The 25579-nt window shown below is 48.1% G+C and overlaps 1 protein-coding gene across 1 annotated transcript in view; it reads right to left on the bottom strand.

Moving 5' to 3' along the window:
* SKAP1 (src kinase associated phosphoprotein 1) overlaps positions 1 to 25579 on the bottom strand; it is a gene marked incomplete at its 5' end in the record, with an annotated part of 152982 nt that overhangs the window by 106604 nt on the left and 20799 nt on the right. Inside the window, one exon of the mRNA XM_082010633.1 lies at positions 15487 to 15603. Coding sequence (XP_081866759.1) covers positions 15487 to 15603 — 117 coding nt within the window. The remainder of the gene's footprint in view (positions 1 to 15486; positions 15604 to 25579) is intronic.

Here is a 25579-nt window from a genome sequence, read left to right as displayed (position 1 = left end):
CCAGCGATCCCGACGCGCGTCGTAGCTGTTAGCCCACCTTCCCGCGCCTGCACGTGCAATTTAGGAAGAACCCCCTGCAAGGGCAGCCATGGCTATTTCTTCTCGTGCCTTTTCTTCCCGGGTCCAAGAACCCCCGAGCGCTTCCCCGCTGGGCTACAGGGAAATCTGCTCCTGCCCTCCACCAAACCAGAACCCCCACCAGCACCGCGTATTTACTGGGAGGCAAACAGGCCGTTTCAGACGCATGAATAGGAACATCTTTTTGTTCCACCAAAAAAGTTGAAATCCTGTTAAATCCCCCAGGAGAGGCCGTTTTCCCCACCGTGCGTGGCCCAGCTGCCTTCCCCTCTCTTGAAAAGTTCCCAGAAGCGGCGCGGGTATTTGCGCATCCCAGGCAATCTCGGGATGCCGCTGATTTGCGTGCAAGGTGGCTGCGTGCGGCAGCGCGCTCCGAAGGGGAGAATAAACCGACGAGGAGAAAAAAAAAAAAAAAATTACACAAGGTTTACCCTTCTGTTGGCTCCTAAAGAAAGAAAGCCCCATTAAAGAGCTGACACTGGTTTAATTCCCGTTTTCCTACAGGGATATGATCCCATTCCCTTCCCCAAAAGATAAAGCAACTCGTCTGGTAGAAATATTGGCTGCTTGGTGTGCGTGGGTGTTGTTTTCTTCTTTTTTTTGTTAGGAGTGAACAGGAACTGAACCTTGAACTTCATTTACCCTTTGAACTCGTTACCTTTAAACAAAATTCCCCATGCTTTCCCTCTTCAAACAAATTTCATCACAATTACAGTCCCTTCCACTTCGCTTAAAGATATATAATCATTGACTTGACCTAATTACCTGGTGCAGGCCTTTCTCTACAAGGTGAAAGCCATATTGGTGTGAACAGAAGCTGACCCCTGTATTCTTGATACCCCAATTTTATTCTAATTATCGTATAGGAGGTTTTCCATCTTCCTCTGTCCTCCTGTTCCCTCCCCCCAGTTGCTATTTCGTTGCTGGCGCGTTCGGTGATGCCCTTCGGGTTGCAAGTTGCGTGGAGACACGCTGCAAAATGCATCTCGCGTTGGAAAGCACAGGGTTTTTCCCAAGCTCCCCCATTCGATAGGGAACCGGGAGATTCAGCTCTGCCCGAGGCTGCCAAGAACTGTCTCCCGTGGAAGCGCGCGCTATGTGCGCCCGTCACCCACCATGAGCACGTGGGTTCGGTGGGCAGCCTCGGACCCCCACACAGTGAAACCCCACACCAGTTCCCCCCCACCCAGGGAAGCCTGGGTTGTTTGCATGTGTGGATTAAAAGCTTTTGGCTTCCAGGGAACAGGAATTCTGACATGGAGATGGAAGCCAACGTTTCCTGTAGCTCCAGAGCAACGGGATTGCAGCGAGAACGCGGGCACAAAGAATTGGGTCTGGGCGGCCCCGCAGCCCCCTCTTCCTCCAAATCCAAGCAAAGCACCTCGCCTGCGAGCCAAGGTCACTCAACTGCCAAGAATCAACGTCATCAGCTAATTGGTATTTTCAGCTCCAACAGTCACTATGGCGAGCCCAGGACTCACGTGCACATCACACGTAGTACCACAAAAATATCACTGCAGTAAGAATTATCTTCCAGAAAACTAGGACAAGACTGTCGTACCTTCTTGTGTAAGGTTGAGGTTTGCTGTGGATCCCCACCTTCTTTAAGGACAGTTTTCCCCTTAAAAATAAAACTAAGTTGCGATGAGAGGATGGAACGCCCCACCAGCATCATTAGCCTGCTAATTTCTGATGGCATTCAGAGGCAGAGAAAGGCTTAAATTACCTCTGCAATCCAAGATACGCTCCTCTTATTCTTTAAAACCAACAAGAAAAATCTAACAAAACCAGCTCCAACATTAATAAAGAGTCACGGCGATTGACAGGCAGGGTCACTGAGAAATGGCATCTCCCTAACCTTCTCATTTGTCTTGGGCAATTGAAAAATAATTAGCAATTGCGAAAGGGTTCAATACCTAAGAGTAAACAAAGGGAAAAGGGTTACTCTAAGTCATGGTCCCATGGCCTGGGGCAGAGCGTTTGCTCACCCACAAGGTGAGCTTCCCCCCCGTGAAAAATTAGCCGAAGCCTGGCCAGGGAGCGAAGGGGAGGGCAGGTGTGGACGGTCAACGGGAGCTGCTCTTCGCCTTCCAATCCCTTCCCGCTCCCTCTCCGTTTTAGAAGCACCACAACAAAAGGAGAAGCGGGGACGGAAAGAGCCGGCACCGAATTGCGCAGATAGGTGGTGCGCGAACCTCGGTTCTGCGCCGAAGAGGTAGTGCATCCATTTGTTATGGTCTCTTGGCGAGAAAGGCCATGCTCAGATGCCCCGGAGCTCCGCTGTAATAAATAGACGCTGAAGATTAAAGGAGCAAATCCTACCACCTGCCCCAAGCCTGAACCCACAGATTTAGCATACTGGGGTACCCAAGAGGGATGGAGGCTTTGTAGACGGCGGAGCTATAGCCATTTTATGGCAGTTTCTGCAACCTCAGGGCTTGTGCCGGTGCCCCTGGCGCAGGCGGCTCAGCTCCCCTGCTGCGCCATGAATTCAGGGGTTGAACGGGAAGACCGAGGGGGAGGGGAGGGGAGCGGCGCTCGTCCCCCTCCCCAGGCCTACCCCCGCCATCACGGGATCAAACCGAGGGACCAAAACCCAAAGTCACCGTAGTCCGCACTATTGTCCTCCTCCTCCCAGAGTTCTTTGATCAGCAGCAAGTTTGCATATCAAAGAAAAGAAGGAAAGGAGAATATTCAAATACTGATATTGTCTGCCCTTTCCCTTGGTAGGGCTGGTTAGTTTTCCATCGTAAAAGTTTGTGGTTTTCAATTTTATTGCTTTGCTTTTCTGTTGGCTGGGATTTTTTTCTTAAATAAATTAGGAGTGGCTTTGCAAGACCTTAAATATAAAATTGGAGCATTTCTGATCAACTTATTCCAATTGCATTTGAAAAGAAAACTTGTGGTTTGGTTTTTTTGGTTGGGTTTGGGGTTTTTTTTAACCCGGATTTCTCCTAGACCGGCTGGGAGAGGAGAGAGGCAAAATTTTCCCTTGATTCAAAATATGATGCTTTTTTTTTTTCCCCAATAAAATAATTGAAGCTGATGGATCTGGTCCAGCAGAGCTAGCGGATCCAGGGAGGCACTCAAAGCAGACATAGAATTTCCACCTACAGGCGAAAATAAAGCCACTTCAAATCAACCTTGGCAGAAAGCAAACTGGAAACTCATCTTAAGAGGACTGTCACCATCCTGATGTCCACTAGATGATGAACGGAGCTTGAAGTTGGCAGCAAAGGTTTCTCACCTACGTGGGGGACACCATCACAACGCGAGGGAGCCAAAGTCATGTTCTGTTCCTTGATGGCTACAGAGATTACTCAGGTAGCTATAGGTTTCCTAGACTAGGGCTAGGACAGGGTGTGAGCGTGGAAAGGGGTAGACAAATGTACCCATTTATTGTTTTGTACTTCTAAGGTCGTGCTTTCCTTCCCACCAATCTCCATTTGCACGGAGTCTTACAGGAATTATGATAACAAAGTTCCCAAACTTAGCAAACCATTGGCCTTTCCTTCTAATCCGAGCAGAGGGCTAAAGATACAGGGAGGGCAATAATCAAAGGTAGCACCGAATGTAAAAATACAATACCAAGGTGAAGCTGAAAAAAGCTCTGAAAAATGTTCAAATCTAATGTCACGCTCATAAAAGAACAGAACAGATTTAAAAGAAAAAATCAAAAAGGGACTAAATTACTTTATGAGCACTTAGGCAATAATTGCCTTCTTCACAACAAGCAACCTCTGGGTTTGTAAAGAGCGAATGACCTTAGGCACATACGGACAGCCTTTCTGCTCAAGCTACAAAATTAGCAGACGAAGGGTAATGTGGAAGATGCAATATATCTAGAGACTTTACTGAGCGTTTGATGTGGTGCCACAGCAAATCTCACTGAAAAAATTAATTTACCTCAGCTTGGATAGAAGCAATCGTCACAGACTGAAAATTGGCCCAAGGGCCACAGACAAAAGCTGGTGATAAATGGCTTTCTGTCATGTGGGGGAGAAGCGTCTGTGTTGGGGTACTGCAGGGTATTAGTCCCCGTTTTATCTAAGGCAAGTAAACAGTCCATTAATTCAATGAGCAGGAAGATACTAAATTAGGTGGTAATGCAAATATCAAGTGAAAGCAGAGGAAATAATAGTAGGGGACACAGAGAGGTTAAGAATATGGATAGAATAATAAAATGAGATTCATTCTACTAGAGAATAAACTAGGGCAACAAAAAAATATTCCAGAGCACATCCAGCACCAGGGAATATTACGGAGTAAAAGGGGAGAAAATAAGAATTTGCAACGTAATTGAGGATCTCAAAAATAAATGGGTTGCACGGTACACACTGCCACAGAGTGAGAGGAGGGCAGTCAGGATAACAGTAGGCTTCTTCCAGCAATGATGCAACATCAACACAGGCTAAACCCCAACACTGGATCTGGCCCAAAATCTTGGCAACTCACACCTAATACACTGATCACACAAAGGGTGCACAGGGGAACAGGACGGAAACCATTTCCCTCCAAGGTCAAAGGCAGGGGATCTCCAAATTCATCCTGTAGTCCACAGCTCGCCGGAATAATCAGGTCTGCTTTGAAGCATAAGGATAAGTCACATCTCCAAGCGCTTTAACACTCGGATGCCAACCTCCGTCCTTCTCCCTGTGCATCCCCTCCACAGAAAGCCAGAACACCACTTTGGGTCAAAGTTAGCAGGTCAACACACCTTGGCTGGAGGGATACTAAAACCCAAGTCTCAAAACTAACAAGACATCTAACGCACACCTTTATAACACCCACTAAGTGCCATACGCAGCATTAATATTTTAGGGTATAAAGACCGAGAGAGAAATTCTTGATTTAAGGAAGCAAAAGTCAGGGTAGACTTGAAAGCTCCACTGAGCCAAAGACCTTTTCTGCAGACACCTACAGGCCACAGCCTTTGGGGGACAGCAGAGGTCTGTCCTTTTAGTTAACTAAAAGCGGGTAAAACAGAGATACAAGTTATGGGGGTGGAGAGCACCACCCTGTATATACGTTCAAAGACTGAGACCAACCGCCCGCCTGCTCCAAATCTTCAAGGAAAGTTCATCCCTATCGTGCATGTCCTTTCTACGCACCTCATGCATCAGGTGTTTATCAGGAAAGGCAGAGTGCTTCCAAGATTTGGAAGGAGTTCAGAGAGTACAGGGAGCTTCACTTCCACTAAATTTTGTCCTCCCTTAGGTTTTGCGACTTCCTCACCCGCTGCTGGCACAACCCCTCCTAGGCATCTCTTTTGGCAGGCTCTTGTTGCCCTCAACGTAAGGTTGTCTAAGCACTAAATGCCTTTGCCCCAGATACCATCGGTTTCAAGTTAAAATAAACTTCCAGTCTCTTCCACCCAATTCCATCATTTGTGTTAATGCTTTGATCCTCCGCAGAGTGATGCCAAACCATTCTCATTTACAGCAGATGGCCAAGTCTCATTACTAATGCAAAACAGTTCTTTGGCCAGAGAATCTGAACAAGGTGTTTGGGGCTCCAAGGCATTAAGATGTGATTGCCACCTACACCACAGGCTCTGTATTGGACCCGAGTCAAGCCACTTGCAATCCATCGGCCCCAGCTCAATGAGAATTATCTCTTTCACTCCAACGGATGAATCTTACTCTAAAACCAGGCTAATGCTCTCCTCCTGCTACTCTTTGATTGGCTTAGTCAGCTCTTTGGGATTGTCCAGGCAAGGCAGTCATGGCTTCTTTCTCCAAGTGCCAGCAGCACCTTTGCACTTCTTCGCTGCTGGGAAGGTGCCATCGCAAGGGCAACGTGGTTAAAAACTGCAGCTGCCGAGACACAGCCCTGGGTGACGGGATGTCTCAAGGAATTGATCTATCTGCCAGAGCGTTTGTTCGAGTGCAGGGTGAGGGTGGATGGAGGAAGAGCAGCAATTCACCAATTTCAAACAGCAGCTCCCACTTTAACCTATGAGTGCAGGAAAAAAAATAGGGGTGAAGCTTTGTAACCAAATAAAGAGCGCTGTGAGCTCAATAACAGGCATTATCCTATGGCAAAGATTTTGTTATTGTTGAGTACTGATTCCTTTATCTCTCGGAGACAATCAACCTTCAGCCAGAGGAGCCTAACCTTAAAACCCCATAACTCAATTTTACATAGTGTTAAAGTTTGGGGGGATATTTGTCAGTGCTGGCGCTGATACAATCAGTCTGGAGGACCCTAGAACAAAGAGCAGCGGGTGAAGAGCGTGTCACCTCCACACACATTCGTTTCCTTGATGAACAAGGAGCTATTAGTTGGCGAGAAAGCGTTATCAGGGTGAAGGATGATGCCGATTGTTTCGCCTGCTCTTCCTGTGACACTGGATTAGAAGAAGTCCCAGTGTTTGCTCAATGCCCCACCGGCTCTGCCCCCGCCGCACGCAGGTACGCGTCCGCACGCCCCCAGCCGCCCTTCACCACAGACCAAAAATCAATCTGGACACCCAATCTCTTTCAACTGCCACATCTCTCTGAGGGTTAAACAATAAGAGTTTAACTCGTTTTAAGAAGTAGTTCATCACCGTAAGCTTTAAACAAAGCTACTCTTTAAAATACACATGTGCGCGCACGCACACACAATGCCTTCGTGCAAAATGACAATGACAGAACGTCCAACGAAGCCTCTTTGCTTGAGTAAACCCGCAGGCAGGTACAACAGCTCTGGGGAGAAGCTTGCTGAGTAAAGTTATACTTGACTCCTTACATCTAAAGGAGAAATGAAAGAAATGAGAAGGAAAAAAAAAGGCCTTTTCTTCCCTCCCGTTGTCGTTTAACGCATTTCACTTTAGAATTTATTATAACCAGTCTTTAAATTAAATTCTTCAGGACAGTGGCTTATTTTTGCACGTAGTGATTTTCAGCGCTACATAACCTGAGTAATCATTTAATGTATTCCCTGTGGCTCACATTGAACCACACATTTAAGCACATGCTTAAGTCGGAATGAAGTCAGTAGTAGTTTAGCATGTGTTAACATATTTATAGCAGAGGTTTTTATTGCTGTCCAGACTGTTTCTCTCAGCTGGGACTTTTGTATTTCAGGACTTGTTAGTGTTTCGAGATCGATCCTGCGAGATGCAGGTCCAATCACCATTATTCCCACCAGCAGCTCCGTCCAGGTGAGCAGACAAGCCTCTGTGGGATGAGGCTGGCTGTATTTGGAACATCTTGCTTCCCCCCGAAGGAAGAAGGGCCTCGAGGCTCCACTCGCACGTGTACGGGGAAGAGGGGAAAGCACAGGGTTTGTGTTCCTTTTCGTCCTCAAGCTGTCACGCAAACACGTCCCACGGAGGAACGAAGAGAAGGTTACCCTGGTTGCAGACAAGTCGTCTGGTCAGTCGAGCAGAGGAAGAGCCTCCTCCGTTTCCCTTGCTAATGAGCTCGTTACGCTCAAAATTCCGATACAAACCAAGCGGAACCCAAATCTTTGCTATAACCTCAATACATTTCAAAAGCTTAATCTAGCCCATCTCCTACCCTTGCTCCTGCTGAAGTATGCGTCCAGAACCCACCAAATATTTTATCTTACTGTTCGTACGTCTGCCGAAAGGATATCGATTCTAGATTGGCCGTAACCCCATCCCTCCCGGCGCCGAGCGCGCTCGACCCCGCCGCTTCGGCAAGGGCGAAACGCCAAGTCCGGGCGAGGTCCGCGGTGCCAGCCGGCGGCTCTGGGCATCCCGAGGATGCTTCTGCACAGCCACAGGGCACCGACCGGCTGGTCCAAACCTGGCATCTCCTCCGCCGCGCCGCCCGACCGCCGCGCCTCGGCCCCCTGCCCCCCGAGCACCCCCCTGCGGGCAAAACCCCGCGCTGGGCAGCGGGAGACCCCGGTGCCTGCTCGTTGGGGAAACCAGAATCGCTTTTGAAAGCGGGCAGGAGAGAAGCTGCAATGAAGTTCCACCCCGACGCTTTGTTAACTTCCGTTTCCTGCATATTGATCCCTCTGCTGGGGAGAATATAGAGACACGGAGCGTTTATGCCTTGGATTTACATCCTCATGAATAAAAAGGCCTTTAGGAGGCGGGTGTGTAAGTTATCCCAGCCCCCAACGCAACAGTCACTCGCGCACTGATAATTCACGTGCGTTTGACACGGAGAACGTGCAATTCGCCATGAGAGGAAGCTCCGTCCCGGCTCCTGGCAGCTGCCACACCGCCCAGGACCACGCACCCCACAGCATCAGCTCAAAGGCGTCCGTGCGCCGAGCCCCCCGCTCCCGCTGGAATAATCTGCGGGCTGAGGGCATCCTCCACTGCCATTAATTTTAAGCTGCGACCATAAGCCAACGCTCCCTCTTTTCACGCAAGCTCACTGTTGTTAACCCGCTTACTAAAAAAATCCACATAACACCTTGTCATTAAAGACTGTCCTCTAGGTACGGAAAATAAATCTATTCATCTGATCGTGCACTTATAAAGCAATACAAAAAGAAATTTTAATTACGCTTTTCCCCTGTCGGCAAACAGCGAAGAAAGGAGGATTTTTGCTTTAGAAAAGCCACATTAATAAGTTATCGGCATTTCACCAAGCGATTTGAATTATAACTCCTGTCTGGGGCCCCACATGTTTCATAACATTTTTTCTTAAGAGCTCGTGTGATCAAGGAATTACTTGAGAATCTCAGCTTAAAAAACAAACAAACATCCCAGCGGTTGGGCAGAAAGCCCCTTCCAAACCACAAACCGAGGCTTGCAACACCCAAAGACCCAATCGCAAACACGTTATTTTGTGTAAAAGCGACTCGTGCTTTTAAAGCCAGTGCTTGAATCCTGAGGTTGACAGTCCTCAACTGCAAATAACCACCATGAAATTGCATCCCGTTTAGATGTGGGAGCTTAAGGGGTAGGCTGGACCAAAACATTTCAGGGCCCGATCTGGTTTGTGTCAGGATTATGTCCCAAAAAAGCGCTAAGGACCCACCAGGCAGGACGCTCCGAGGAGATCCGGGCTGCCGGCCCCGCGCGGGACTGAGCATCAGCGGCGACTCGCCCTCCGGTCCTCCGGTCAGCCAGTGCCGACGGGTTACGTTTCAACACCTTATCAAAGAGAACTGCTTTTACGGGGTGCAGGGGATAATAAGGAGGGAGATCAGACAAGGCAGGAGACGCTTGAAATCGCCCACTCTTCCACGGACGCCCTCAGCACAGGAACAGCCTCTCTGAGACCAACTTCCAGACGGCTCCGCTTGGGGAAAGATTACTGCGAGCTCAGAGCGGGCACCCACAGAACTGCGGGCTGCGTCGGCTGCCCTCAGGGCCAGCACGTGCAGCTGGACGTCCCCGGCTGATGGAAGCTGTGGCCACAGGTCAGATAGGATTTCTGCAGCCATTACTTGCGCTGCAATCTGCTGCAGCTGTAAAATACCAAATGAGAACATGAAGCCACTTTGGGTTGGAGTTTGGGGTTGGTTTTGGTTTGAGTGGGGTTTTTTTTCCATTTGTTTGTTTTAAATGAAAGCTGAAAATCTTGGTAGCATTAGCCTCACTGCTGCTTGTTCTCTGCAGAGGTCTGAGCTCTCCTATATAATTTATGCATCTATTTCTGGCAGCCTGCAAGCAACCCACCCTCCTCCTCTCCACCCCGAACAAATAATCCTTAATATAGAGGTGAACCGAGTTGCTCCGTATAAAATATAGCCAAACCTTTTGACCAGCCAGAGTACCGTTCCAGGAACTTATTTGCACAATGCCAGAGACATTATCACACTGGGCTTGAAAGCACTAATGTTATGGTGCATTTCCATTCAGAAAACGATAAATCAAAGAACATGAGCTCTGTAGCTTTAAGGGAGTCTGATTTCTTTACAAACTGTCACGTAGTATAAGCAGATATTTTTTAGAAAACCTGTTGTTTTCTTATACATGGATTTGTGCCTGTTCTCCTCCCCTTGGCAAAACTCACATTGAACTGGTCAAACCCGCTCGAAGCCGTGGTAAGGAAGCGGGAGAAATAACTCATCTGTGTTTTAAGCTCTCGCTCCCCAGGCTCGTTTGGACGATGCCCGAGATCAGAAAGGAAAGAAGCCAGGAGAAACCTTCAACGGCAATCGCACTTGTCACAAACCCATTCCCCAAGCGTTCCCGATGCTGTTTCATAAGGCTTGAAAGTATATCAACGGCAAGTTTATAATAACCTGGTCAAGAGCAACAAAAGACATTTCTGGACATCAGGGAGGCAGAGATAATTGCTTCTAATGGTATTTGAAAAGAAAAATGTAAAGGATTCAACTCCAGCACAAGAGGCATTTCCACTCATCCGCGGGCATTCGGGGTTTGATCTACACCGACTATCGAACTTGCAGATACTCATCATTTCTGAAACAGGTTTTTCGCCTATATTTTATTTCACATATTTTCTTATTACACCTGAAACTCAGCAGCTTTTGGGCAAGCGGCTCCTGGGGGCCACAGCACAGGCTGGGAGCCGCAGGCCACGCTGCCCTCCCCTGCACCCGTCCCTCGGTGCCTCACCACCGCCCTTTATCCCGGTGCAGCGGGCATCAGGCTGCCTCTGGGGAAGAAAACCACAATTGCCGCTTTTGGTTTGGAAAAGAGAAGATCTGCTGCTACTCCATCGACACAAGGGCTTAATTCAAGCCCACACGGAGCTGCCAAACTCCTGCTGTGGGGAGAAGAAATTTGCAGAAGCACCTGGTTCGGCGGTTGGGGGGTTTGGGGGTTTTTGTTCTGTTGGTTGGTTTTGGGTTCTTTTTTTCCCTAACTAAAAGTAACGGGAAAAAAGGCAAAAGACGCCCACGCGTGTTTCCCGTCGCGCAGCCCCGCGGGAGTTGGAGCCGCCCTGCGCCACACGGGGGCGCTGCAGAACTCCGCTCCCGCCGCCGCCGCGCCCCGGCCCTGCGCGCCCCCGCGGAGCGCGCCCCCGCCCGCCCCATGCACCCGCTGACACCCCCCGCCCCCCAGCAGCCACCCACACGCGCCCTGCAGGCCGCTGGCACCTCCGAGGCGCGCCCGTCCTGCGCCCCCACGCGCAGGGCGCACGCCCTGGCCACCCGCCCACGCGCCCGCCCGCAGCAGGCGTCCCGCACGCCCGCGCTGCGGCGTGCCCACTCGCACGCCCGGTGCACACCCACCTCCACACCCACCTTTGCCGGAGCAAGGCCGCACACCCACCCACGTCCCCAGCGACCCCCAGGTGCCACCGAAAACATTCCTGCAGGCTGGATTTTTAAGCAATTAATTCCGTATTTTAAGCCACTTAAGCGACTCCTTCGTTTAGAAGCGTGTGAGAAGTGCAGGGAAACGAAAAGGCAAGGACCACCTAAAAGCAGGGAAGCGCGTGTCGCTCGGATCGCTACACCCTTCGGGGAGAAAGGATTCGGTGCTCCAAAATACAGCCAAGAGATAAAACACTACACCCTGAAAGAGAGGAGCACAGTCAGCCGCGTGCAGAGGCTGGCCGGAGGCTGCCGCGGACCAGGCGAGAAGCTTCTAGAAGACGTTTACAGCCTCCTCCCCCGGATTTGCAAGCTGGCTCACCAGCATCTTCTTTCTGAAGAGTTACGTGCAAAACTCGCTTTGGTATTTGGTTGTTTCCCGACCCATTTCTGTGCACCGGAAAGCCAAACGTGAGCAAACGGGGCCTTCTCCAGGACGCAAGGGGGTTCAAGAAGTACCTGGAGGTGGATTAAAGAGATGCCACCTCTGCGCAGCTTCTAACCCCCGCAAAAGCTGAAGTATGACGTCGCGTTCGTACCTGTGTGCCCCCTTTCCCCAAGCCACCGGGGCACCGTGAAGTACCTTCTCACCTACCACCCTCCTCACCTTTTAAGATAAAAGCCATTTCTAGCACATTTTTATAAACCAAAGGGAAATTTTGCTAGAGGGTTTGATTTTAAGACACTTGGAACTTCTATATTAAAAAAACCCACCCCACCACACGGAACCGAATGAGCTGTAAGCACGTTTGGCCAAAGTCCTCTGCTGACGTGACGGAAAAATCTCAGAAGTCAGAGGCAAGATTTCTTACCCCACAGACCATGCCTAACAGAACGCGTAAAGTACGTTCCTGTCCCTGTGAGTAATGCTCCCTTCCGCGTGCTAACCGGTACCTCTGTAATATAAAAGAAAATATATTGTCGCTTGCGTTGGTGTGACACGGCAGCGCAGCCGCTAGCCGGGCGCGGGGGCAGAAGCCGCGGCGGCCCTCACCCCCTCAGCTCCCTGCGATCCCGCTGTGACACCGCGTGAATCACGCGGGTCCTGGCTCAGCATCCCTCCGGCAAGAGATCAGACCCTCTGCCACGACCGCAGAAGCACCGCCAAGGAGCCACGGGGAAACCCCAACTGGTAAAGCAGTATCTAGAAGCGCTAAATATCAAAGGTGCCCAACTCCTACCCCTCAGGACGCTGTGGCATTTGCCTGGTGCTTCAGTAAAACTAAATGAACAAACACCAGCAAATTAAGCGAGCTACGTTTCTGAAAAGTCTTCGAGTGGTCTGAGCAGAGTACATTACGTGGGAAGTGTCTCCTAAGAAATACTTATCATTATAACAGTACTTTGCACTTCCACAGCGCTTCCCAGCCTCCCAGCTCTGTACAAACATTAGCTTCTTAATCACTCGTTAGGGACGATCCCAGAGAGCTGGGCCATGCCTCATTGAGTAAAGTCATCCCCAACTCACTCGGTCCCTCTTGCTCCCTCCAGAGACAACTCTGAAGGTTCTCTCCGACTCCCACGAGAAGCTGAGAGCAAGCCTGTTCCAAAGGGATGGTGGTGGCATTCCCCTGCCTCCAAACTCCCCCGTTTTTCATAGCCGGGTTGCCAGCATCATCACAGCCAGAGAGCTGCTTCCATTAAAACCTTGAATTAATAAAGTCGGGAAATTCAGGAAGGCTGACATAGCTGCCTTTAAGAGTGCTGTGGGCTTGCAGCTCCTGTTGTTGCAAAGAAGGGACAGGAAAAAGCCACAGGAATGGTAAGTATGTCCCTACAACCAGCCAATTTATTCTTCTGGCCGTAGCTGGATGGATCACCCCCACATCAGCCACCTGTGCCGCCTGAAGGGAGCCGCTTTCGGTCGCTCATCTGTGCCAGCAGCACCCCGAGGGTCCAGCACACGGGAGCAGGGTGCCTGTCCCAGGGACCTTGCTGGCTAAATGGACAAGAGTGCACAAGCCAAAAGGGGCACTGTAGAAGTCAAGTGTGCACACTCGGAGAAGCCAAGATGAAAATCAGTTCATGCAATCTTAAAACTTTCTACTTTTCCCACAAGGATGTTCTAATTCAGAAATCAAGGCTGTTTGATACACCCTTTGTCTTAATCCACTTCTCAGAAGTACTGATTTAAACTCTCAGGTGACTGACTTCATATTCATTTAAAAAAAATCATTGTGCCTTCTATAAAAAAAACCCTTGTACCCTCTATTTAAAAAAAAAAAAAATCATTCTCCCTTCACCTTCTACAGTGATAAAAGCAAGCAAAGAAATCAAGCAAAAAAAAATCTGATAGTGAGTCATCACAGAAATTTAAAAATCCAGAGGAAATCACAGCCCCAATCCATATCCATCCCACCGGTAGATACCTATAAAAATTCACTCTGATGATGCCCCTACAAATCCTGGCAAAAAAAAGGTTCTAAAATCCTGTGTTCAGTCTTTTTTCCCATTAATATTACTGTTTCAGACTACCACCAGCCTGCATCCAATCAGCCAAAACTGCTCAACTTTCATCCAGAGCGAACACACACAAAGTCAAGCCCGTGGTTTGCTGTTACTCTTCCCAGTGCCCAAGAACCAACACCTCATTTTAATGTAACTGCTCTCAATGCCAGTTTTTTTTCCTCCTTTTTGCAGTATGTAATTTTTCTACGCTATCCATCTCCTTGCCATTCACCCATTTGGGCATCCTTCGATCGAGCCTGGCATTTCATCTGTGTCTGAAAACTTCCAGTGGTGCCAAAGTGTTTGCATACCTCGCAAGTGTTTATCAAACTCTGCCCCTTAGAGCTGCCAAAAACCACCACTCAGAGTTAGCAAAGCAAATACTTCCTTAGACAAGCTTAATAAACACGCCAGGAGAAACCCTAGACTTCATAAAGACGTTGCTCGCCTGGCGAGGCCAAACTTGAGGTCTTCAGCACCCTTTCATGTCCCATTTAGGCCAACATCCATTATCCTTGTCACACGTTCTCCATCCGCACTCTGCGTAAGTGCATCGTATCTGAGCACACAGGTTACTTAAAACGACCAAGCCCAAACTCCACACCTCTTTTCATGCTGCAATTACCAGCTAACCATCAGGCCAACCTTGTCTTTAATCAGTCTAAACAAAGGCATTTATTTTTCGGCATAAATCAGCACATAGAGCAGATAAGCCCAGCATTTTGCACTGCTCAAAGAAGATAACTTTGGTGCCCATCCGCTCTTATGGCCTCGTCCCAAATAAATCCTCATTTCTTTGTATACTTGACTGATGACTACCCATTCCTAGCAAGAGTGGGAGTAGTCATGAAAGAGTACATTGAGCAGAGAGGTGGAGAAGAGGAGGGATGGAAGCAGAGAAAATGAAAGAGGAAGGACAAGGCGGGGGGGTTAAGAAAGCATGGAGGAAAAGTGCAAGGGAAGTGAAAGAGGAGGAGGAAACAAGATCTATGGGAAGCATAGGAGATTGAGAATCTGACACCAAAGCAATCGAGCCTTCACTAGAGCCCAAAGATAACCCCTGAGAAGATCAGAACCAGCTCAGCTCTGTAGGCTTCAGTTTCAATAGCATATCGCAAATCCATCACTCCTAAATCGCCACTCACAAGAGACGTGAGCGTCGCAGCAGCTCTTTGCCCAGCAAACCCGTCTGACATTTAATGCTTTGGAAAGTGCCCTTGGCCTTGGATGCCAACTCCCATCCACTGCTCGGCTCCCATCCATCTGCGCTCGCAGGAAGGAGCCCCATATTCCCATGCACTAGAAGGTCCCACCAAAGGCTCTCTGAAGCAGAACTCTTTGAACAGGCCTAATTTTCGAAGGGTGGGGTGAGACAAGGTTTGAGAAGACACCCCTTATAGTGTAAGGCTGAGCATCCAAGAAGAAACGCACCAAAAAGTCGCATGTTAACTTTGGGAAACGCTAGCCACCAGGTCAGATTCTGCTCTTTTCCATCACTGTTGTCAATCCAAAATAGAAAACCAACTCCAACTTGCACCAAGAAAATCAAGAAATACATTTAACTTAGCAATACTAAATTCAGGAACATTTTATGGTCATTGATAAAACAGGTACCAGTTAACAAACCACAAAAAAAAAAACCAACACACCTCCAACGTTACAAGACGGATGAATGACAACGAGGAAGTCGTACTAGATTGCACTTACCTTTCCACCTTCTTCACTCAAGGACTTCAAAAAACATCAGCGACTTACCATCATCCTGGAAGTCTGATGGAAGTGAAGCATCAGATGTCATAGAAGGGGCCAAACTCCAGCTCTGATTTTCATCAGAACTGTCCTGTCCAAAGACGGCGTTGAGCTGATCCTCTCCTAGAAAGAGAAGAACCACCTGATAGTGAAAAGGGTTCATTTCTAAATCCACATCTTATTGCCATGCTGTGAGACAGGTTTCCTCCTGGTTCCCACTGTCCACTGAAGTGCTCCACAAAACCCAAACCCGCTCTTGTGAGTTTAAGGCCAGATTCATCATTTAAGGCCAAGGCAGCATATTCCTGCTGCAGGAACACTCATGCTGGCCATGTGCAGACTTCACGCCTGGAGGGCATACAAGGAGGAGGCTGGAATTACCAGTCTTGGGGCCAAACTACCAGAGCTACGTCCAATTCCTCCCTCTCAGTACATGACCTCTGCGTAAGTCATCCGTCTGTAAAATGAAGGATTGCGCTGTCTGCTCCACTAGAATGAAGAATCTCCCTACATTGTAGGAAAAAGCTTTGAGATCCTTAATTGAAGGGTGGTAGGGAATAAAGATTGACTCCCTATGACAGGCAGTCACATACAAATTAACAAAGCAACGTGTCCGTGTGTGGAGGCAGGAGCTATTACCTCCCCATACTTGATGTTGCATTGAATTTTTCTGTAAGCAGACATTTTGCTAGGGAATTTGCTACTGATACTGGATTTTATGCAGATACTACACTGACAGATATTAATATCAAACTTTAATATAAATGGAGTGCAGCTAACCTACCTGTAGAAGAAAATACTACTCAACCCAAAGCGAAAAAGTGGTCTTTCAAAGCTTTTGCCTTACGTTTCCTGAATACACACACCCCAGACTGCTGATAACAGAGGTAAAGACAGCTGCTTACTCATTCAACACATAACAAACAGCAAGAAAGGTGAGTTTTCAGCTGATGTTAATTGTGTTCCAACACTAAAAACAAGTTTTATCTCAGCAAACAGAGGAACTGTGCCCCGTAGTTTCAATGAAGCACTGATGAAAGGGTACCAAGGCCTGGAACAGAGGGTTATAACGCTCTTCCTCCCACCCAGAAGCACAGTGGAGACCCCATTAAGTCTCCAGCTGCAGAAAGACATGACGCTATTTTGGATGTGTTTTATTTTCAACATCCCAGTTTGCAACCTTCCCTTGCTTGCTCCAGGTGTGAAGCTCTCAGAGACCCCAAGCTCCCGCATTCAAGGGCACATTCTCAAGAAAACTCCGATCCTTTGCCAAAAGGAACAATCTGGCTGTCAAGAACGTAACGCGCACAGGATTGCCCTCCCACAGACCAGTTCCTTAAAAAACAAATCACACTGGGTACCAGACACCACCATAGTCTTGCTGATATGATAAGCTCAAAGGTCTTGAAAAACTGATTGAAGATTTGACTTTGAGATTTACCAAAGGTCTGGGGGGGTCGATGGCAGAACAGGGGGGTCCCTGGCAGTCCACTCTTTAAGCCGGTGCAACTTTCCTAACAGGGGAAAAGACCAAGAAGTAGCACATTGTCATCAAATCTTTTCCCTGCTCTATGCTCACTTGCTTCCGGCAGCCGTCCCAGCACGCAGTGCGCAACACCAGGTTACGGAGAAAAAGGAAACTCAGAAAATATCTTTTCTCCTTTTGGGAGGTGCATCATTCAGCGTCTGCGTTACCAGTCTCTCATGCCAAGAAGCCAGCTGCAGGTCCCCGGCCCAAAAGGGCAGGCTCCGATCCCTCCTGCGGGATCAGACCTCAGCAGAGGTGGTACTGCACTAGTCTTCCATCCACAGACTACTTCTCGGTCACGGAGAGTAAGCAAAGCACGTTCCTCTACACTACAGCAAACTGAAATTCATGCATGCACCTCCACGAGGGGCGGGGGGGGGAAGCAATTAGGGGTTAAAAAGCAGAGATTGAAATCCCCCGCTCGGCCGGCCAGCCTCTGGGAAGCGGAGCACATCCGTGAGCGCTCCACTGACCGCCTGACCTTGGCGGAGTCATTCCAGTGCTTTGCTCGGTTGTGTGTGACGCGGGGATGTGTTTCTTCCCTGTCTTCCTGTGGCACTTTGAGATCCTCAAATAAAGAGGCTCTAAAAAGCCGCTACCGAACAGCGACCGCTCAGCGGCGTCGCAAAACACGGCGTTCATTCTAATGAGGAGCCTTCCTCTGCGCCGCGCCGCGGCGTTGCGGGCTCGGCTGCCTGCAGTGATGCGGGGACGCCAGCGGTGTCAGACAGTTTCCGCAAGCCCGTTCAGCCCCTTAAAAAGAACATTTTCTTCCAACCAAGCAGCGCCGTGTTAAACCCGGCTTTTGCAAGGCGCGCCGAGGTAACGGGTGGTCCCCGTAACGAGATACAGGTGCAGGATTATTGCGATAGCGAGAAAACCGTTTCTGGTTTCCAGCTAGCGGGAGGCGGCGAGGCGCGGCGCGGCCGCCGCGCGGGGGGGGCACGGCTCGCGCACCGGCGCGTGGCTGCACTAAGCCATTTGGAACAAGAACCGGGGCCCGATCACAAAAGTTACTTGCAAGAATAAGTCACTGGCTTGAAGGGCAGGAAAAGCTGTACCGCATGTAAACCACGTGGAAGAGTCAAGCCACAGGTCTCCGTTTTGGCAAGGTAATTCCAAGCATGACGTGTCCTAGCGGGGGGTTATCACCGCAGATGTGCTCTTCCTCGCTGTCCCCACGCAGGAATGGAACCCGGGGGTTCATGTGTTCACGCAAGCTCCCATAACCCGCTCAGATATACCCAGGCTGCAGTTATGAACATACGTGTATCATGCCAAGCACAGTAGGACTCCAAATTGCATGAGCTGCTGCAACACAAATCAATACCAACAAAGGCATTTGGTTTGGTTCAGCATTAGGAACGTTTTCAAACGCAGCTCAGAGTTCCAGTAACAAAAAGAGATCACGAAACCCTCTGCACACGTAGCTGCTTAAAACAAATCCTATTTCCTTTCCATTTGGGTTTGCATTACGAGAACTTCTTGTGCTTTAATCCGCTTCTCCATAAAGTTTATGGAGCAGCAACAGCTAGTTGAGTCCAAGCAGAAAAAATAACCAACAACTTGTCAGGGGCCAAGCTATTGTTCTGAATGAAGAAAAAACTCATTAGCTTTTAATGAAAACACAGGGAATAAAAACCAAATAGCACAGAACCCCAGCAAATAATTACTCTGCACCTGACGCAAAGCTGCTCTATCTTCCTACTCAAATCCTCAGCAAAATTCCCCAACTTATCGCTCTTCGGAGCACGAACAAAAGCAAGATTGACTCTAAGGGATAGAGCAAGAGGTTTCTTGGGTTTACACCTCATCCAGGGGCTCCACTGGCACTGCTTGGCTACCCCCAAGTGTGCTAAATACCCGACTTTCTCGCTTCATGATAGTCGTGGCACAGGAAGAAAAAAAAAAAGAAATTATGCCATCTTTTAGCCATCTGACATGTTCTGCAGAAGCGGTTTCTCGCACAGGAGCGGAACGAGGGGCTTGAAGGCATTCTGTGCAATTAATGCAGATATCACGCTTTGTACATAGCGACTCTGAGCAAACTGCAGAGGGGACAGATTGTGACTCTGGTGACCGGGGTGTCCCCAGCAGAAGAGGGGGTGGCAGTTCAGAGCGCGGTGACTTTGGACAGCAGCGGCGGGCAGGTCGCGTCAGTCACGCCAGGTCCCTGCGAGACCCGCAGACACCGCACGGACCTGGCATCGGGCAGAGACGCAGCCTCGGGCAGACCCCCTGCACCGGAGCAGAAAAAAAAATTACCAAGAGAATGAAAAGACCCTAATTAAGCATTAACAGGGCTCCAAGCAAGCAGCACAAACAGGAGAAAGGGTCACCACGATGAGGGAACACACTGTTGCTTCCTCCTCCACAACCTCAACAGCACAAATGCTGCTCTCTGCAAAGAAGGGAATAATCTGAACCTACCCTTCCCAGTTGCTTTGGGGCTTGCAGTGCTGGAGGGTAAAAATAAAAGCCCTGCAACTATGCCAGAGCAGAGGTAGGATCCAGCAGATGACAGGTCTTAGGACAAATGCTAAATAAAAACCTCGGTTCAGGCTCTGGTTTTGCTACACTTCTGTTGTGGAATGTTGGAAAATGCCTCCATGCCCGACTCTGCTTCAGCAGAAGAGGGAGAGGAACGGTTCTTCTTTTAAAAGAAGGTTAACACCTTTTATCTAGGCCTCGAAAATCAAGACCGACATTTTTTCCATACAAAAGCTAGCAAAAAAGTTTTCCTTTCTTTAAGCTGCAGTTCATCCCTCATAGACAAAAAAAAAAAAAAAGAAAAAAGTTAATTCATGCATCCTGACACACAGGAAGAGAAACAATCTAAACAGGTGAAAGGGCTTTGTAGTGGAAAAAAAATTTATCTCCAGTAGCTTGTTTAAGGGAACTGCAATTAAGCTTACTTTGCATTCAGTGAAGGTCTTTATCTAGGTACCTAGAGTTTCATTAAGCATCTTTTTAGAGCATAAGAAAAATCAATACCAGGCGAGTTCCATTTACTCTCTTATGATACGCTCGTTCATGCCAAAGCGGAAGTAAAATCCCCAACCCAAGTTAATATTCAAGGAAACGAAGTTCCTGCTTTAAAGTAATGACTCCTTAGTATCATACTACAAATAAAGGTCTCCGATCCAAATCCCATCTGCCTTCATGCTCGACAGTGTTAATATCTCTAGATTTTCAGGGACTAATTTAGCAGTAATGCATTTCCCAAAGCAGAGCTGTAAAAGTATTATCAATACTATGGTTTAATATCCCTTACTACAATCACTTGCTGAAATTATGGAGAATCACATGGAAACACATCAACAGAGACGCACCCCCACAGTAAGTACTGCTCACATGTAAATATATTATAGTTTAGCTTTTGTAATGTAGTTAAAGCTCTGTCAACATTGCTGTTATAAATTATATACCTTTTTAAACACATTTATGTGCTAGAAAATGTACGCTGTTTCTTTTTTGAATGCCTTGAAGGCTTCATTGGCTCCTAAGCACCCATTTGGATCTATGTGGTTAGCCCCTGTGATTAATATGGGAATAGCTGAGGTTTTGGTGGATGCAGATTTTCTGCACCCTCTTTATACAGACTATTGAGTTCCTTATAGTGCCAGTGCTTGAGTAACATCACATTTACCAGAAAATCCCACGTTTTCTATCGCGCATCACCGACACGCACGCCTGTCCGCCCTCCCCTTCCCAGGCTGTACCAACAGCAGCGGTATTATTAACAAGCGACAAGAGAAATTTCTTTATCTACTGATCTCAAAGTGTTTATCCTGCTTAATAAATATTTTCTTGGATGCGGAGATCACACAGAGAAGGAAAATAACTTTGTCCCTGGCTCACAAGGCAAACAAGGCCATGGCGAGAGCAGGACCCGTCGCTGATTACGCTGTATTTTATCAGCAGGACAGGTCTACCTCACGGCAGTAGGGTCAAAAGCAAAGTGAGGGACCTCCTCGCACACAGGAGGAGATGATTTATCGTCGTTTTAGAAATGTCGACCCAAACAGGTCTTGGCTGGCTGACAAGTGAATCCAGTCCAAGCCTAATTTTGTTCACTCGGTATCCAGGTTTTGGGGTTTTTTTAGTTTGGGGTTTTTTTTTGGCGAGTGACATGCAGTAAAGCAAATTAACGGTCCACTAAAAATGCCACTTCCGTTAAAAACCGACTCGGAAGCGGGAGGCTGTGCCGCGGAAGGCCGGCGGCCGCCGTGCGGGGCTGCAGTGAGCGCGGGCGCCCAGCAGGGCGGGCTGCAGCGCGCAGCATCAGCCGGCGCTGCGCGGTGCGGGCAGGCGGGAGCCGCGCACCGCTGGGGCGGGAGGAGGGCAACGAACCTCCGGGGATTAATCAAGTCCGTCAGGCAGGAGCAGTGCAGCAGTAGGCTTCCGAAAGCTTTCCGGGGTGCAAAACCTACTCCTGTTGTCGGGGAAAAAAAAACAAAAAACACGCCCAAAAAAACCCCCACACACTCCCAAAAAACCAACACCCCACCCCAGCAAAGCCCTGCAAAGGGTCCGAGTATTTTATTACACCAAACAGAATTCAAGTTTTGCAACTCTCAGCTTCGAGAGAACAAACCCAAAGGAGGCTGAGAAGCTCAGAGCAGGCTGGGATGAAATTATTTTCTCTCTGTGTCACATAGCAAAGAAACTGCACGACTATACAAAACAGAAAATAACCTGCAAGTTATTAATTCGTGGATCTTTAATCTGACACGCAGATATTCAAACCAAAGCCTTCCCGCAACTGATTATGGCTTTATTTCTAAAAAGGAGAACAGCAAGCTACAACACTAGAAAACCCAAGTCCTCCTCACACACCAACAAAGCCACCCCACAAGTGACACTGAGGTTTGCAACGTGCAAGCCTTGCCCGAAAGAAGACTTTGGCAGGGCTGCTCTGTATGACAGCAAAGCTCATTCTCACGAATCCAAATAGCTGGTGAAGCTGGGGGGGGGTGATATGCCCCTCTGAGCTCACACTGCATCCTTCCCATTACTCTGTATTTTCTAATCCTGCCAGCCCCTTGTGTCATCCCCCAGCTGAGCTCTCCTCCTCAGTTTGCCCTTCCTTTTCTCGCTGTGGGTTTGCTCTCTCCCTCCCTCCCTAATTTCCTCCCTCCAGCCGCTCTCTTGCAATCCTTGGCACCCTTTCAGTAAAGGCACCGCACATTCTGCCTCTCAAGTGGGCAGCAGCTACACAGAACAGCTGCCTGACAGGGGAGGCACAGCACATTTCAGCCTTGCTAGGAACAAGCCTGAAACCCAGAGCAGCAGCAGATTCCCACGGGATGTAAACAAGTAAACAAGATTTATTCTTCCTTTTGTGACCCAGTAACACATCAGCAAAAGAGAAAGCCCATCCAGTGTGAGCAAAACCAGCCTAAAGCTACCAATAGTTTGTATTTGGGTCCACTAATAAATTATTCCTCATGAGCCTCTTTGAAGAGAGAAGGTCTTCATTTAAAGGATGGGGATACTGAGGCAGAGGAAGATCACAAATCCGCAAATGGTTCATCTTCTAAGGTACCAGCTCTGCTAGGAACACAGCAAAACAGTGTCTGAAGCCAGACCCCACGCTTGCGCAGTGCAATAATTAACTGCAGATACAGCCTGTGATCTAAAAAAAAAAAATGTCAACATCATTGGTACAAAAGAGGAGACTACAGGCCAAATAGCCCTGAGTAATGTCCATTGCGGCGTCAGGAGGTTCAGCATATTTTCTTAGCCGAAACCCTTCCAAGCGCACAAGGAATAAACAGAACCAACCCACGAGGGAGCTGGCGTTCAGCGAGCGTATTCCAATGACAAGACACAAGGAGGCTGTCTTGCCCGTATCTGCAGCAATTTTCACCGTTAAGAAAAAATAAGTACGGGCAGCGAATGCAAAGACAAGAGCGTAGGGCAGGGCGATAGGCACTCTGGGGATTGGAGGAGATGCCCATTAGGCATTTACGGTAACGCAGAGGATGATTTTGCAGTTGTGTTTCAGGATGGAGTCTGACTAACGGGCAGAATTACTACTTCAGAGGTGATTTGGATTGGGTTACTGCTCCTCAAACCAAAACAACGCAGAAGTCATTGTGGGGAGAGAGGGGAGAAAGACTCCAAACTTGAACCAAAGACTCCAAATTTGAGCAAGCTGAAGGCTTGGAAGACCCCGGAGTCGGGGCCCGGCACCGCACTCCCCGCCCTGCTCCTGCCATGGACGCGGAGGGCACCGACTTCCCCGCTCCCCTGCGAGGCTCGAAGGTACACGGCAGGGCACGGCTCTTCTGAAGGGCTCCAAAACATCTTGGTGGTCAAAACAGAGAATTTACATCCCTTTTTCCCCATTTTTGTGGAGCAGGAGGGTCTACCGCTCGCTGCGAGAAAGCTCAGGTGATGGTATATATGAACGCTCTCGTGCTCTGTCCCCGGCGGGGCAGTTTCTTGAACGTTCTCCTGCTCTGCATGAGCACAGAGCAACGCTGGGGCTGCGCGTTCATCTGAGCACATCGCAATAGCCCCTGAGAGTTCTTCATAAAAAGAAAGCTGCGGCGCATTCCTACTACGCAAACAAGTTCAGAAAACACAGAGGGTTCATTTGAGCAGGCTCTCTACCTCCGAAGCTGCACATCAGGCAATTTAGACAATCTAATAATTAGAGTATTTTATTAACTGACCAAAGTGAGAGCAATAGAACTTGTTAATATTTAACTTACTGGGGCTCCCCAAACTGCCGTATATTTAGCATCTTTACTGACGGTTTTATACCTTCTTTACGGTGCGTTGCTTTGTTCTTAAGAGTCTGGTGTGCTCTGAACTTCCCTGGGGAGGGAAGCGCGGGACACTGCTAAACGTGAACAAAGAGGGCACGCTCTGCCCCAAGGTGCTACAATTCGGATGGGTTTCAAAGGACTGCGGGTGACTCGGTAACTTGAATGCTTTGATTTATGAAGTCGAGATCTCCAAAAAGCACCTAGTAATCCAAACCAGGAAACTTTCCTCAAGTTTGTAAGAAGTTTTAAATCAATGGGCTGGTTTAAAAAGAGTTCAAAAGCCCTCCTCATTAAGCTAATTCTTCTCAATAAAGGCCATGAAAGTTTTGACATTAACTGCAGAATAACCCAGCCAAACTGCTAGTTGCTGTTACCGGGTCTTTCAATCCTATTATAAATTCTGTAAGTTCTTCATCTGCTGGCTCCAAGTAAAGGTTGATAACAGTGAACCAAAGTTGTTTTTTTAAAAAAAAAAATCAAGTGACATGTTTCTTTTTGGAGGCTTTTCCCTTCTTTTCCCTTGATTTCATGCAATGAATACACCCCAAAAAAGTACCTAGGGCTTTCAAAAAAAATGGGGAAAACTGTGTTTTCTATTTCCTTGTGCTACGGCAATAAGAATTCCAATCAAGGGTAAACATCTCCCCCTTAATTACTCTACGCTCACAACCAGCTAACCGTATTTCTGACCACAGCAGAGCCACATTCAGAGAGGCTCGTTGGAGCAGTCCGCGTTGAGAGGCTTCATCCCAGCCTCACTTGGGACGAGGCTGGATGGCAGCACACTCAAGCCCTCCGCCAAGTTTTCTTGCCCCCCGCAGCGGAAGGGTGCTGCACGGCGTGTTGTGGACTCCCAGCTTTTTAAAAGATTTCAAAGCTTCATAACAAGGGAGAGCTTGGTTTCGGTTTTTGAACACTCAAAATGCAACAGCAACAGTTTCAAAGTGATTTTTCAATGTATATACGTAAATAAAAATGCAAATACAGCTCCATTCAGTCCGTCCCGGAGCACAGACGCTTGCCTCCTACCTATGACATTTTTCCAAGCAGAGCATTCTGTTTTCTCCTATAATCGTAACTTGCCTCCGAATTTGTGCGCAATACCTTAGGTAGCGGAATAATTTATAAGTCCATATAAAAGCAAACCCGTGCAGCTGCTCAGAGTTTGCAAAACTATGAAACGGGAGGGATTTCAATGCAAAAAATACTGTCTCTACACAAATTAGGTTGCCCAGAATATAATACGTGCACGGAGGCAAAGAGCTGCACGCTCGGAGCTGCAGGAAGCAAAGCTTCAGCACTGATGAAGGGAGCTGTCAGAAGTGTTGATATTAAAACTTTTATTTTTTAAGTTAAAGAACATATGCCTTTGTGTATTTATTTTATTTTTCATTAATTAACTCTCTCTGTTCCACGCACCACCCAAACACATCTTGGACTTTAGAAGGCATTCTAACAAAAGTTTTTTTGTTTTCTTTTTGTCTCTCCGTGTTATGACATTTCAAGGGTTGTAGCTAGCACTCGTGTTTATAAAGCGGGGGAATTCCACACATGGCGATAGAATAGATATTTTAACAATATGTTACAAATATTGTCAATTCGATATTTTTTCCCTTGCGTTTTCAAACACATCATAAATCTAGACTAGGTTTCCGTGTATGAACCCTGCTTACCACTGAGCTGGAGACTCTTGGCATGAACGCAAAGAGGGCTTTTTATAAATAAAACTTAGTAAAATCACTATGCACTCCATTAATTCAGGAACACTCTGCCTCAGCTTCAAAGGGGATCT

The sequence above is a fragment of the Phaethon aethereus genome (genome assembly GCF_964289735.1).
Source record: "Phaethon aethereus genome assembly, chromosome: 25".
NCBI classification, from domain to species: domain Eukaryota; kingdom Metazoa; phylum Chordata; class Aves; order Phaethontiformes; family Phaethontidae; genus Phaethon; species Phaethon aethereus.
Note: the sequence above shows the minus strand (reverse complement) of the source record. Positions and strands in the feature narration are given on the sequence as shown.